At 33.0% G+C, this 12,682-nt stretch overlaps 1 protein-coding gene across 1 annotated transcript; it reads right to left on the bottom strand.

Moving 5' to 3' along the window:
- Positions 1–811: 811 nt before the first annotated feature.
- On the bottom strand, positions 812–2,927 carry LOC149567037 (blue copper protein 1b-like). The gene is made up of 2 exons (XM_089817445.1): positions 2,707–2,927; positions 812–1,550 (listed from the first exon to the last, which is right to left on the bottom strand). The coding sequence occupies exons 1-2, from the start codon at positions 2,888–2,890 to the stop codon at positions 1,096–1,098; spliced, it is 639 nt and encodes a 212-aa protein (XP_089673571.1). The 5' UTR covers positions 2,891–2,927; the 3' UTR covers positions 812–1,095.
- Between the last annotated feature and the right edge of the window lie 9,755 nt (positions 2,928–12,682).

Here is a 12,682-nt window from a genome sequence, read left to right as displayed (position 1 = left end):
TATATCAAGTTGTCCATGGAGCTAGAAACACCAAAATGGAAATTTAACTAAGACAAACCCCTATACAAGTTAAACCCTTTACCATCTCCATGTATATAGATGGATAATAAATACAGAAAGTGAAGCAAACTATTCTAGTGATTGTCTAGACCCTATTTGTATTAACAATAGTGCAGTGTATGGCAAATACAGAAAGTGAAGCAAACTATTCTAGTGATTGTCTAGACCCTCTTTGTATTGACAATAGTGCAGTGCATAGCAAATACAGAAAGTGAAGTAAAATATTCTAGTGATTGTCTAGACCCTATTTGTATTGACAATAGTGCAGTGTATAACAAATACAAAAAGTGAAGCAAACTATTCTAGTGATTGTCTAGACCCTATTTGTATTGACAATAGTGCAGTGGGCATGCTTCCAAATTTAGATATTCTTGCCTCTTCATTTGTACATTCTAATTTTGTACAAGCCAAGTATTTTAATCATGCTCTATATCTTAGTTATTATGTATCATTTTTATATATTAATAGTTATAGTCTTATTTAAAGCTCACTAAAGCGCTATTTTAGTGACGTAATTGATGGTTATTTACTCCAAAGACCTTATTATGTTAAGAATAATGAATCTCCTCCTATACAACTTTGCAAGTGGATCTCCTAAGTCTAATCCATCTGATAATAACCCTAAACCCCAATTCCATGACCACCTCCTTAAAAAACAACTTACCTGGATATATTCCTATTGTTATCCCAGTGCTCACAGAAAATATTTACAAAAGCTTGAATTCTAGATGTAGAAAGAAACATATAATCTTAAACCAGAAATGGCTGTGTAATTAATAGCCAGTTTATTGCTAGCTAGTGTCAATTCAATCAGACACGTATAAGTGTGTTGTTCATGCAAATTTCAACTGTTCCTAACATTTCAGTTCAACATTCTAATCACAACATCTTTATACAAATATATATATGTACTTAACATAAAGTTTGGGACAGGTCCCCACACTTTTCTGATTTATTTAATCAGAACATTAAACAAAATCTAAACTATAACGTAGAGAATGATTATAAAGGTGCCACAAAAGGAAAGGGCGAGGTTTATGAGAATTGATGGAGATAATCTAAGAGCATGGCCTCCATTAATGGTTTCTTACCATTCTTTAGGGAATCAACAACAACAGAAGAAGCTACAGAATGGTCCATTTCATCTGATCTCAAAACATTAAGATTGTCTTCACGCTTCTCTAATCCATCTGATAATAACCCTAAACCCCAATCTTTGCGTATTTTGTCAAGCCCATCTGAAACTAAATCAAAATTGTCAGACTGGAGATTGTGGAGTTCATCAGATATGACATTAACGTGCACTTTCATCCCACGTTGACAAGCTTCAGAACTTCCACTAATGAAAAATCTGTCACCCACTTCAATGAGTGGGACTGCATCCAGCCCTCCATTAAATAATCTAATTGGGTTGCTCATATTACATTTCTCAAACTCTTCTCGGCTCTTCAGCTCCAATACACTTTGTTGTGAGAAGGCATAAGAAAACCCTGTCCAATGTTAAAATTAGTTTTTTGGCCTCATATTTATGAAAAGAAAGGCCATCCTTTATTTGAACAAAAAAAATCATTGGAAGAAGGATTTATTTTCATGTATTCACTTGAGATATTGCCATAAAATCATTATTGATTGTCATAAAGTGCTCTTCAAAAGTGATCGAACAAGTCTAATAGCTTACTCTATGTTGTGATTGGTAATTTATCCAGCATAATGAGCAAGCCTGAAGAGTACAGCCTATGTTTTGATTTGCTTAAGTATGACAAGCTTAAACATTATAATCTATGTATCTATGTTCTGGCATTGTTATGTATATGTGATTCATCTGAAATTATCTAACATGGCTGTTTCAAAACTACATTCTTTTAGATGAACATAAAAGTACATAATATTCTAACCAGCCATATATGAACGACCTAGAAAGTTATATTTTGAAGGTTCTTCAAGGAGTTGAAAATTAAAGAGCTTGTTCTTGTAAAATACATTTTCAAGGCTTTAACCTCTTCTACATACAGGTCAAACGCCAATTTGGACTTGAACTTTTCACAAATCTATCGATTTCTATTATCAAATTTCCTTCAACTCTAAACCCTAAAAATTATAAGCTTTCACTATATCAAATCAATTTTACCACATTATTAATTTTACTCGCTATAAAAACAAACCAGCATATCAGGAAAAAATAAAAATAAAAATGAATTTCACAGTATCACTTCTCTAACAAACACAAGTTTCATTTTAGTACTTCATTAAAATTCAGTTTTACAAACCATCCCAAAAAAATGAGCACCATCATCTTTGTCAATCTTCATTTTCTGCTATTTTGATCTTTGATCTTTTATATTTCCTAATAAAATCACTGAACGAGCCATTTCTGGATGAATTTAGTAAAACACGCTATAGAGAGAACTTATACATATTTGTAGATCTTTTCAAACTTATGTTAAATTTTCTAAGATTCAAAGGCACAGATGGCTTTAACATTCGCTAGCTTTCCTACAACTATGAAGCCAACCTAATATCTACAGAAGGGTTTCAAATACATACGAAAGATCAAATATCATCCATACAAATATAATCAATAAGCCCCCAATCAAGCAAATTTCAAATTGTCTAAACAAATGTATAAAAAAGGAAGAACAATATTACAGAGGTTATCTCCTACACGGAAGATCTTGTGAGAAGCCCATCCTTTGAAATCTGAGAGAGGATCCCATCCTCTATCATCTCCCACCACATGCTGTTCTGCTGAACACCCCATCATATTCATATTCATTTTAATTAAAGCCAATCCCACCATGACCCAGAAATAATTCCATGCTATTCTAGCCATTGATTATCAGTGTCTAATATATGCTCACTGGTTTCTCAATTCACAAGATTGCAGTAAAGAAAGAGAACATTGTTCTTTGTTTATTTCGGTGTTATCATCTATTGTGTGGCAGTAAAGAGATGGCATAGTCACCCTAGTCAATACCCTGGAAACAAAGTTTTGGATTTTTTCATGGGGAGATCAAGAGTCGTCCACTTGGAAGGTTAATTTATGGACTTGGGATCCTTGCAATTTAATTTCAACTCTAGCATTGGATTATTTTGTTTCACACCTAAGGTGTGTTTCATGAGTTGTAATTTTAGTGTTGGATTGTTGAATTATCTTGTTCTATATATCAAATTTATCTTTTTTTAAAATTATTTAAATATACAAATTAATAATAATTGATATTTCTTTTAATTAATGATTTTATTTTTAAAATTAAATTAAAAGATACTTTATTTTGAGTAAATTTTAACATTAGTTTTAAATTAAATTAAATTATTTTAATAATTATGAATTTTTTTTTAAGTATTGAAGTAGTAAAGTTCTTATTTGTATATTATTTGATTTCTTTGGACTATCACCTTATTGTGATTTTTTTGTATTCATTTAAAGAAGAACAAATCATAATGAAAGTTGAGATTAGACAAGAGTCTACAACACAATAGTAAATGGTAAGCTCGCATAATTATATGTTTAACAAGTGTCACGTAGTGTCTAAGTACTTGCCTTTAGTTATAAATTAATTATAACTTTAATTTTATAAATAGAATAAAAAACTTATTTTTATTATTACAGATATAATTATATTTAATTTAAAAATAATAATATTTTATAAATTTTATATATATAGTGATCGTTAAAATGTAAAACATTAATTTATTTAAAATAAAAAGATTATATCAAGATAAAAATGATAAAAATAAACATAAATTATATAATTTTATATTAATTTATTATTTGACTATATCTATAATGGATAAACCTTTTTAAAAAATATTATAATATTTTACAAATATGTTTTTATATTAAACATATTTAGATAAAATTAAAATAATGCATGTTATATATGTTTATATTAAATTTATTAATTGAAATATATATATTGTTTGAAAAATATATTTTATATTAAAATATTAAATCTTATTTTATCAATACTTGAATTCTAAAAATCTAAATTATAATAATATATTATTAATATATTAATATATAATTATAATATATAAGTAAAAGCTACATTAAAATATTATTGAATCATCCCATATAAGACTTAAATCTCTTTAGCCAATCAAATGAATATTAAATAATTTTAAAAATTTATAAAGTTAAAAATCTTTCATTTATACTATATAAATAAAAAAATTGTAAAAGAATTAAAAAATTGTAAATTTTGATTGGTCGATACATTTAGTTTTAATCACTAGTTAATGTATGAAATCCAAAAATTGTCACAATAGTACTTAGCCTACTGGCAAGTACTAATAACTAGAATATATCTTGCATACATCAATCTAAAAGGTCCAAGAGATATCAATATACAGGCTTCCTTCTATTCTCAATAAAATGTTGGAATGAAGAATGTATTTATAGTAAAACTTTGAAAGTAAATATTGAAACTAAACAAAATAGAACTAACAACGTGTTTACTAATGTATAAGGAAATAATTAAAACCTACATATTATATGCATTGTATTCTCATGATTAATATTTGTTATTGTGATTGTATGACCCCTTTCAATTGGAATGCAACATGTATGTCCCTAGGGGTCCAAGGATCCCTAAGAACATATGATGTCATATATTTGGTCAAAAAGGCTCATAGGGTATTCTATTACCGCTTTCTACCCATAGGAACATAAAATTTATGTCCCTAGGGGTCTGAGGACCCCTACAAACATATTTCTAATGTAATGGGTTGAAATAGTTCATATGGACATTGGAACACAAGATCTATGTCCCTAGGTGTTTGAGGACCTGTACAAACATATATTTTCATGTAATTGGTAAAAATGGGGCATAAGGTATCTTATGAGCCCATTAGACCCATTAGAACACAACATGTATGTCTCTAGGGTTCTTAGGATGTCTAGGAACATATGTTGTCATGTAATGGGTTAAAATGGATCATAGTGTATCCAATGGTCCCTTTCAGCCCATTGGAATACAACACATATGTCCTTAGGTGTCCTTGGACCCCTAGGAACATACGTTATTTTGTAATGGGTCAAAAGGGGTAACAAGATAGCCTATATTCACTTTCAATCCATTGGTGCACAAGATTAATGTCCCTAAGGGCCTTAAGACCCATACGAATGTATGTTATTGTGCAATGGGTCAATAGGGGTCAAAGGATATCCAATGACCGCTTTTGACCCATTAGAATACAAGAGATATATCCCTATGGGTCCTAAGACCCCTAGCAGCATATATTATCATGTAATGGGTCAAAAGTGGTCATAGTGTATCCCATGACCCCTTTCGACCCATTCGAATTGGGACCCCTAAGAGTATATGTTATTTTGTATTTGATCTTGAGAGGAGTCATAGGATAACTTATGACCTCTTTTGACCCATTAGAACACAATATATATGTCCCTAGGGGTTCTAGGATGCCTAAGAACATATGTTGTCATGTAATAGGTCAAAAGGGGTCAAAGGGTATCCCATGACCCATTTTGACCCATTGGAACACATCATGTTTGTTGTTAGGGGTCCTAGGATCCCTAAGAACATATGTTGTCATGTAATGGGTTAAAAGGGGTCATAGGATACCCTATGACTCCTTTCAACCCATTAGAACACAACACATATGTCCTTATGGGTCCTAAGACCGTAAAGAACATATGTTTTCATGTAGTTTTTTGAAAGAGATCATAGGTTATTTGATGACCAGTTTTGACCCATTGGAACACAATAGGTATGTCCCTAGGAGTTCTAGGAACCCTAGGAACATATGTTGTTGTGTAATGGGTCGAAAGGGTTCATAAGGTATCCTATGACCCCTTTTGACTCATTTGAACACAACATGTATGTTCCTAGGGGGTGCCTAGGAACATACATCGTCATATAATTTATTAACTTTGGTTACTAAAATCTATAGTGTCTATAATATATAATTATATAATTATATAATAATCAATTTATAACTTCAATTGTATATAACATTTAATATAATATATAAATATAATTATAATTATATAATAATAGATAATAAATTTGAGTAACTATATATAAAAATTGGTCCCATGCCTTTTGCATTTGAATTTGGCATTATGATTTGGGCACGTATATCAGATACTTGACTATATTGAGTACTTGGTCTAGTTTACTAGCAAAATTTTACCAAAATATTCTTTGTCATTGCAGACTTGACAATCACATTTTTAAAACTTTTTCCAAGGGTTTCAACACTATTGTAGTGAAAAAAAGGGTTTGGTGCCCTTTTTCAAAACATGGCTAAATTAGCTCATAAGGTGTCCTAAATTGTTGTCCAGATGGGGAGAAAAAGTCATTGAAAGCCTAAAGAAAAAGGAAGTTATCAAATGAAGAAATTGAAGCATATAGGGAAAGATATAAGGAAAATCACCAAAAGAAGAGACAAGGTATGTTAAATGTGAATCAAGTTGAGCCCACCACTATGGTTTCGATTGATGAGGATGTTGAAATTGAAAATAATCTTGAGATTAATTTTTTTGAATGAAAATGTAATAATTGAAGATGAAATTACAGACTTGGAAAATGAATGTATTTAGTTAGAGAAAGAAAATGTACCAATTGAGAATAACAATGCAAGGATTGAAATTATGGAGGATGAAAATGTAAAATTGGGGAATGAGTATGAAGAGATTGACAATGAAACTTTTTCACAAGAACCCTACATATCTCCTAGTTATAACTAAAATGAAGGTCATTCTAGCATACCAAATGGGTAATTTAAATTCACAAAACCATTATGAAAAAATTTGGAAGGAAGAGATCACAAAGAACCACTCGTTTATGGGATTTAAAATTGTATGATAATTATTTTTACAAGAAGACATTAGTAGAGTGGTGTCTTTTTTTCTTCAATTGTTAAAGATGGAAAAGCTGAGACCTATGCTATCCAAATTGAAGATTCATGTCGACAAGAAAATGGAGAGAAATGTCATTATTGTGAAGAATATTTTTAGTGCTCTAAATATAATTGGGAAAAATAGGAGTGATAAGGATATAGAGAGTTTCTCAAATGGTTATTGCAACCTCCTTGGTAAGTCATTTGAGAAAGGGTAGATTTATGGGACAAACTTCTATCGACTTGAACATTAATCTTACTAATTAGAGTAGAGCACTTTGAGAGAGAGAGAGAGAGAGAGAGAGAGAGAGAGAGAGAGAGAGAGAGAGAGAGAGAGAGAGAGAGAGAGAGAGAGAGAGAGAGAGAGTTGATGATCCTCTTCAAACCGATACATGGGCATATAGTAGGAGACTTCTACATTTTGATAAGAAGCTAACTGATCATGGAAGCAAGATATTGCACAATTTTGGCACTCTAGCTCGAGAGTGTCACCAAATGAGAAGCATGCGTTGAAGCTTCAAATTGGAAATAAAGACCACACCCCGCATCCAAAATATATTTGGAAGTAATTCAGATAATGTTGTTTTAAAAATATTGTGAATGTCATCCAAGATTGCATATATTACAAATAGTTTTTGAATCAATGATGTCATTCCATTGTGTGCAACTTAAGATTAAAATACATGTTGTTGCAAACATCATGTTGAGTTTTCTAGGCACCATGAAGCACTATGTTCCATCTATTATACTTTGCATACTAATAAAATGTTAGAAATTTGTAGTCTTAGTGCTCTTTCAAAATCATCAAGAGAGTTACTAGAGATCAATTCTTATGTCCTATTAATGATGGTTGTTTCTTTTAAAGAAACAATTTCTTAAATGAAAATTGTTTGAATGTCATGGTTTATCAAAATTTATGACATGTTTCCATAAGGGGTGCAAAGAGGATCTTTGAAAGATAATAGTTTCAAAAAAGGTATATGAAAAAATGAAATATGCATTTAAGAGTGGAGGTGAAGGCTCTATATGTGAGTTGGTTTCAAAAGAAATGTGTGTGACTAATGCATTTGGTAGTTGTGTATCTAGGATTCTTTGTAGTATTTATATATTTATACATAATATGGTTTTATCAATGATATACTTTGTATTTTTATGCAAGGACTTAAGTATGCACAATGATGTACATTTTGTACATTTTGTTCCATCTACGTATTACTTTGTATGGAAAAGATATATTCATATATCTATCATTTAGCTTTAATTATTATGAAACACTTGAAATATTTCAAATATGAACTTGTTGCTTTAATATATTTTTTCATAAGGTTCTCTAATATGTTTTCAAATAATAGATTTCAATTGTAAATTCCTATAGTCATCTATATAACCATTTTTCCTATTAGTCCATGTTTGCCAAAGGTCGATCAGAGTAGTCACAGAAGTCAAAGTCATCAAATAACATAAAGGGACCATAAAAATGATGTTTTTAGTTCATCTAATTGAAATTAGTCAAGTTTATAAATTTAAAAGTGTCATTGAGATAATAATGTCATAAAGTCCAATTATTGTAAAGTCTTGTCAATTAACCCTAAATGATTCATTGTGGCATCAATTTGTTAGCATCATTAGCTCCAAATGGGTGTGTGAAACCTAGTGAGGCCCATTTTTTGACCAAGAAGAAATTAGAATGTTCATAAACTCCCTACATCGAAGCGTCCCCAAGGTTTCATAAACATGATAACATAGTGATCTTTTGAGGGTCGTAACTCAGAGCTTGTGAGGGGTATCATAAAAATGTTAGATTCTACAAGACTATGATATTGATATCTATGACAACCTATCTTAGTTCTGGGAGATTCAATTTTGTTTTAATTTGGCACAACAATATCTCTTGATTCCAAAACTTCTAGTGTTCCTCAGTTCATTGGTGTGTCATTGCATAGCTTTTTAACCATTCATTGTGGTATCACTGTCATTAGCTCCATATGGATGGTGAATCCTAGTGACACCCCTATTTTTACCATAGAGTTTCTAGAACATTCATGACCACTAGAAAATGAAGTGTCACCAAGATGCACTAAGCATGTTTAAGAAGTGATCTTCAGAGGGTCATAACTCAAAAATTGTCAAGGGTATTGGAAAATTTTTAGATGCTATTATGATATCAATGTCTAAAATAAATTCTATCACTTTTGGGAGATTCATTTTTTCTTGAATTTGGCACATCAATCTCACTTGATGCAAAAACTTACAGTTTTCCTTAGTTCATTGGTGTACCACTATGCAACTTCCAAATTGTTCATCATGGCATCAATTTATAAGTTTGGTGACCTCCATATGGGTGGGTGAACCTTAGTGACATTTTTTTTTATCACAGAGTTTCTAGAATGTTCACGTCCACCATGCATCAAAGCTTCCCCAATGTGCACTAAGAACATTTGGGAAATGATCTTCTAAGGGTCATAATTCAAAGATTGTGAGGGGTATCAATGAACTGTCAGATGTTATAAAACATGAATTTTTGATTGTTTGAATTGGGCATATCAATATTGCTTGATGCCAAAACTTACAGTATTCCTCAGTTCATTGGTGCACCACTGTGTAACTTTCAAACCATTCATCATGGCATCAATTCATCAAAATTTTTATCTTTGGATGGAAAGGTAAACCTTAGTGGCATCATTATTTTGACCATAGAGTCACTAGATCATTCACAACCACTATGCACTAAAGCATCCCCAAGGTGAACTAAGCATGTTTGGGCAGCGATCTTCTAAGGGTCATAAATTAGAGCTTCTAAGGGGTGTCAGAAAACCATCAGATGCTACAAGACCACGATATTGATGTGTATAATAACCTCTCTCATTATTGGAGATTCAATTTCATTAGAATTTTGCACAATGATCTTTCTTGATTCCAAAACTTGAAGTGTTCCTCACTTCATTGGTGTGCCACTAAGTAACTTTGAACTCTTCATCATGGTATTAATTCATCAACACCATTAGCTTCAGATGGGTGAGTGAAACATATTGACACCCTTGTTTTGAACATGAAGTTTCTAGAACATTCAGGATCACCACACACCAAAGCGTCTCCAAGGTTCACTAAGCACATTTGGATAGCAATCTTCTGAGGGTCATAAATCATAGATCATGAGGGATATCAACAAACTATTAGATTCTATGTGACCATGTAATCAATTTCTACAATAACCACTTTCAATTTTGGGAGATTCAATTTTTAAAAAATTTGGCACATTGATCTCTCTTGATGCCTAAACTTACAATGTTCCTCGGTTGATTGGAGCACCACTAAATTACTTTCAAATTTTTCATCGTGGAATTGACTTGTCAGTGCCATTAGCTCCAAATGGGAAGTTGAACCCTAGTGACACTATTAGCATGAATGATAATGATACTCTTTTTGGGCAGTATCCTAAGCATTGGAAAGATTGGTAACATGATTTCCATGTTGCATTCATGACTCTATTTTTCATTGATGTCAACATAGTATCGTTTATGTAAAGATTGGTAGAGTAGAAGACATAGAAAAAAGTCATGCAAACTATGTATTATTGATAATAACAAGCGCGTTTGAGGATATCTTCTACATAATGATGTGATGATGTGGACAAGTGTGAATTTAGAAAATTGAAAACATGCAAAAGTAATTCAAGAATTACAGAGGATAGTGTGCAAACAAAGTACCTAAGAAGTAATTTCTAATGTTTGGATTGTATCTCTTAACAAGGATATAATCATGATAAGAAAAGTTAGAGAGTGACAATAGCTAGCCTGATGATGACATCAACAAGAGTGGGCAGGGACTGGGTAGGGGAGCAATCGGGAAGCGCATGTTCAAATTTCAAACCTCGATCCGGACGAGAAATCTCAGGGAGGTGGATCTCAAAAACTAGGTACGCAAGACGGGATCTAAGCTGACTGTGGAGAGGTGGAGTCTGGGGATGGGGACCCACATGCTGATAGTGGAACCTAGGAAAAGATAGAAATGCAACCCAAGGTGGACAGACCAAGGAATCTTCTAGTGAAATGGGCCTCACTCTTTGGTGTTAAGCCTTTTGGTAAGTCCTCTTTCCCTCCGGTTAAGGTTGTGTCAGGTCTGGAAAAGGGATCGTGCATGATTGTCATTCCAAATGAAATTGTTGACCACAGCATTGCTACGATGGCTTCCACACTTGTGGGAAAGTTTATGGGTCAAAGACCAAACATCGATGTAGTCTGGTCCTTCACAATGAAGAAATAGAGTCTAAAAGGGTAGGTCAGTGTTACTGCTATGGCAAAGGGATTTCTTTCTTTTGAATTCACTTGTAAAGAGGATATGGCTGACATTTTGTGTGAAGGACCCTGGAACATTGGAAGGGCTACCCTGGTGCTGCAAAAATGGTCTTCAAAATTGGATTTAAACAAATTTTTCTTTCAGCAAGCTCCAGTATGGGTTAGACTCCCTGAGCTGCCCTTGGAATTCTGGAATGAGAATGTTTTTATGGGTGTGGCTAGTTCTTTTGGAGAGCTTCTCTCCATAGACCCTATTACTGCTTCTAAGAGCAGGCTGACCTATGCAAGGATTTGTATAGGTGTTAGGGAAGGGGATGATATGCATGAAGTGTGTGCTTTCAATCAAAACTTGGCACTCATATTCAGTAGATGGATTATGAGAGTGTCCCTTTTGGATGTTTTCACTATTTTAAGATAAGCCATAAAGCTTTTCAATGCCCAAAAGCAAAGTTGATTCAGAAGAAGAATCCTTCTGTTGGTTCTCTCTTCAGGGTCAAGAAAGTGATGTCAAGAGATGTAGAAGGTAAGGTTGCCCCACAGCAGGTAGTTCAAGAGGCTGAGATGTTAAGTTCTCCACTTTCTGTGGGAGGGCTTGACCTGGCTACCATTGAGGAGGAGAAAGGTAGAGTTAATAGGGATATTATCATCTATCAAGACCTAGAGGAAAATCTTGTTTCCACTTTAGCTGGAGGGACCAATATAGGAAAGATGGATGTTTTGGTGAAGGATCTAGACTAGTGGGAGGATTTTCCAAGCACCCCAATGTTTTCTCTCAAGGCTTCTAGGTCATTGAAGTTTGGTATGGAGAGTGAAGTCCTTATATCCCCAAAGCCCAAGAAGAAAAATGGTAGAGAACCTTCTTTGGCCTCTCTGGTGGAGACTAGGAGTAGTTGCAAATCAAATGTGGGCTTAGTGGCCAAAAGAGGCAAAAAAATAGAGAAGGAATCTAGAGAGGAGGAGACCAAAAGAAGCTTGGCGAATGGGTGCGAGAGAACTCTTCAAGAGTGTTCCAAGAATAAAAAATGAAGATCATATCATGGAATATTAGGGGCCTTAATGGAGCCCATAAACAAGAAATTATTAGGAACCTAATTAGAGATCAGAGACCAGATATCTTGATGATCTAGGAAACTAAGATGAAAAAGGACTTTTTGGGGAAGATTAAGTTTAGCAACTTGATGAGTGGGGAGGCTTCAGACTTAGATGGTGCCTCTGGGGGTCTGCTGACCCTTTTTAACACCAAAATTTTTAGAGTGGAATCTTCTTACAATGAAGGTAATATTCTTTTGTCTAAAGTTTTTCATATCCCTTCCAATGATTGCTGGTTCTTGTTGAATTTATATGCTTCCAACAATAAGAGAGAAAGAAAGACTTACTGGACTAGAGTTGGAGGTCTCATGTAGAGTACCAATTTAAAGAAATGAATAATAATGGGAGACTTTAACACTCCTCTAATGGATGAG

This window comes from Cupressus sempervirens, chromosome 3 (assembly GCF_028749045.1).
Source record: "Cupressus sempervirens isolate cs-2001-9-10 chromosome 3, ASM2874904v1, whole genome shotgun sequence".
NCBI lineage: Eukaryota > Viridiplantae > Streptophyta > Pinopsida > Cupressales > Cupressaceae > Cupressus > Cupressus sempervirens.
Note: the sequence above shows the minus strand (reverse complement) of the source record. Positions and strands in the feature narration are given on the sequence as shown.

Coding starts and splice junctions, on each gene's coding strand:
- LOC149567037 (XM_089817445.1), bottom strand. CDS start 2,890: ATGGCTAGAATAGCATGGAATTATTTCTGGGTCATGGTGGGATTGGCT. Junction 1,551..2,706: donor CCGTGTAGGAGATAACCTCT/GTAATATTGTTC, acceptor AACATTGGACAG/GGTTTTCTTATGCCTTCTCA.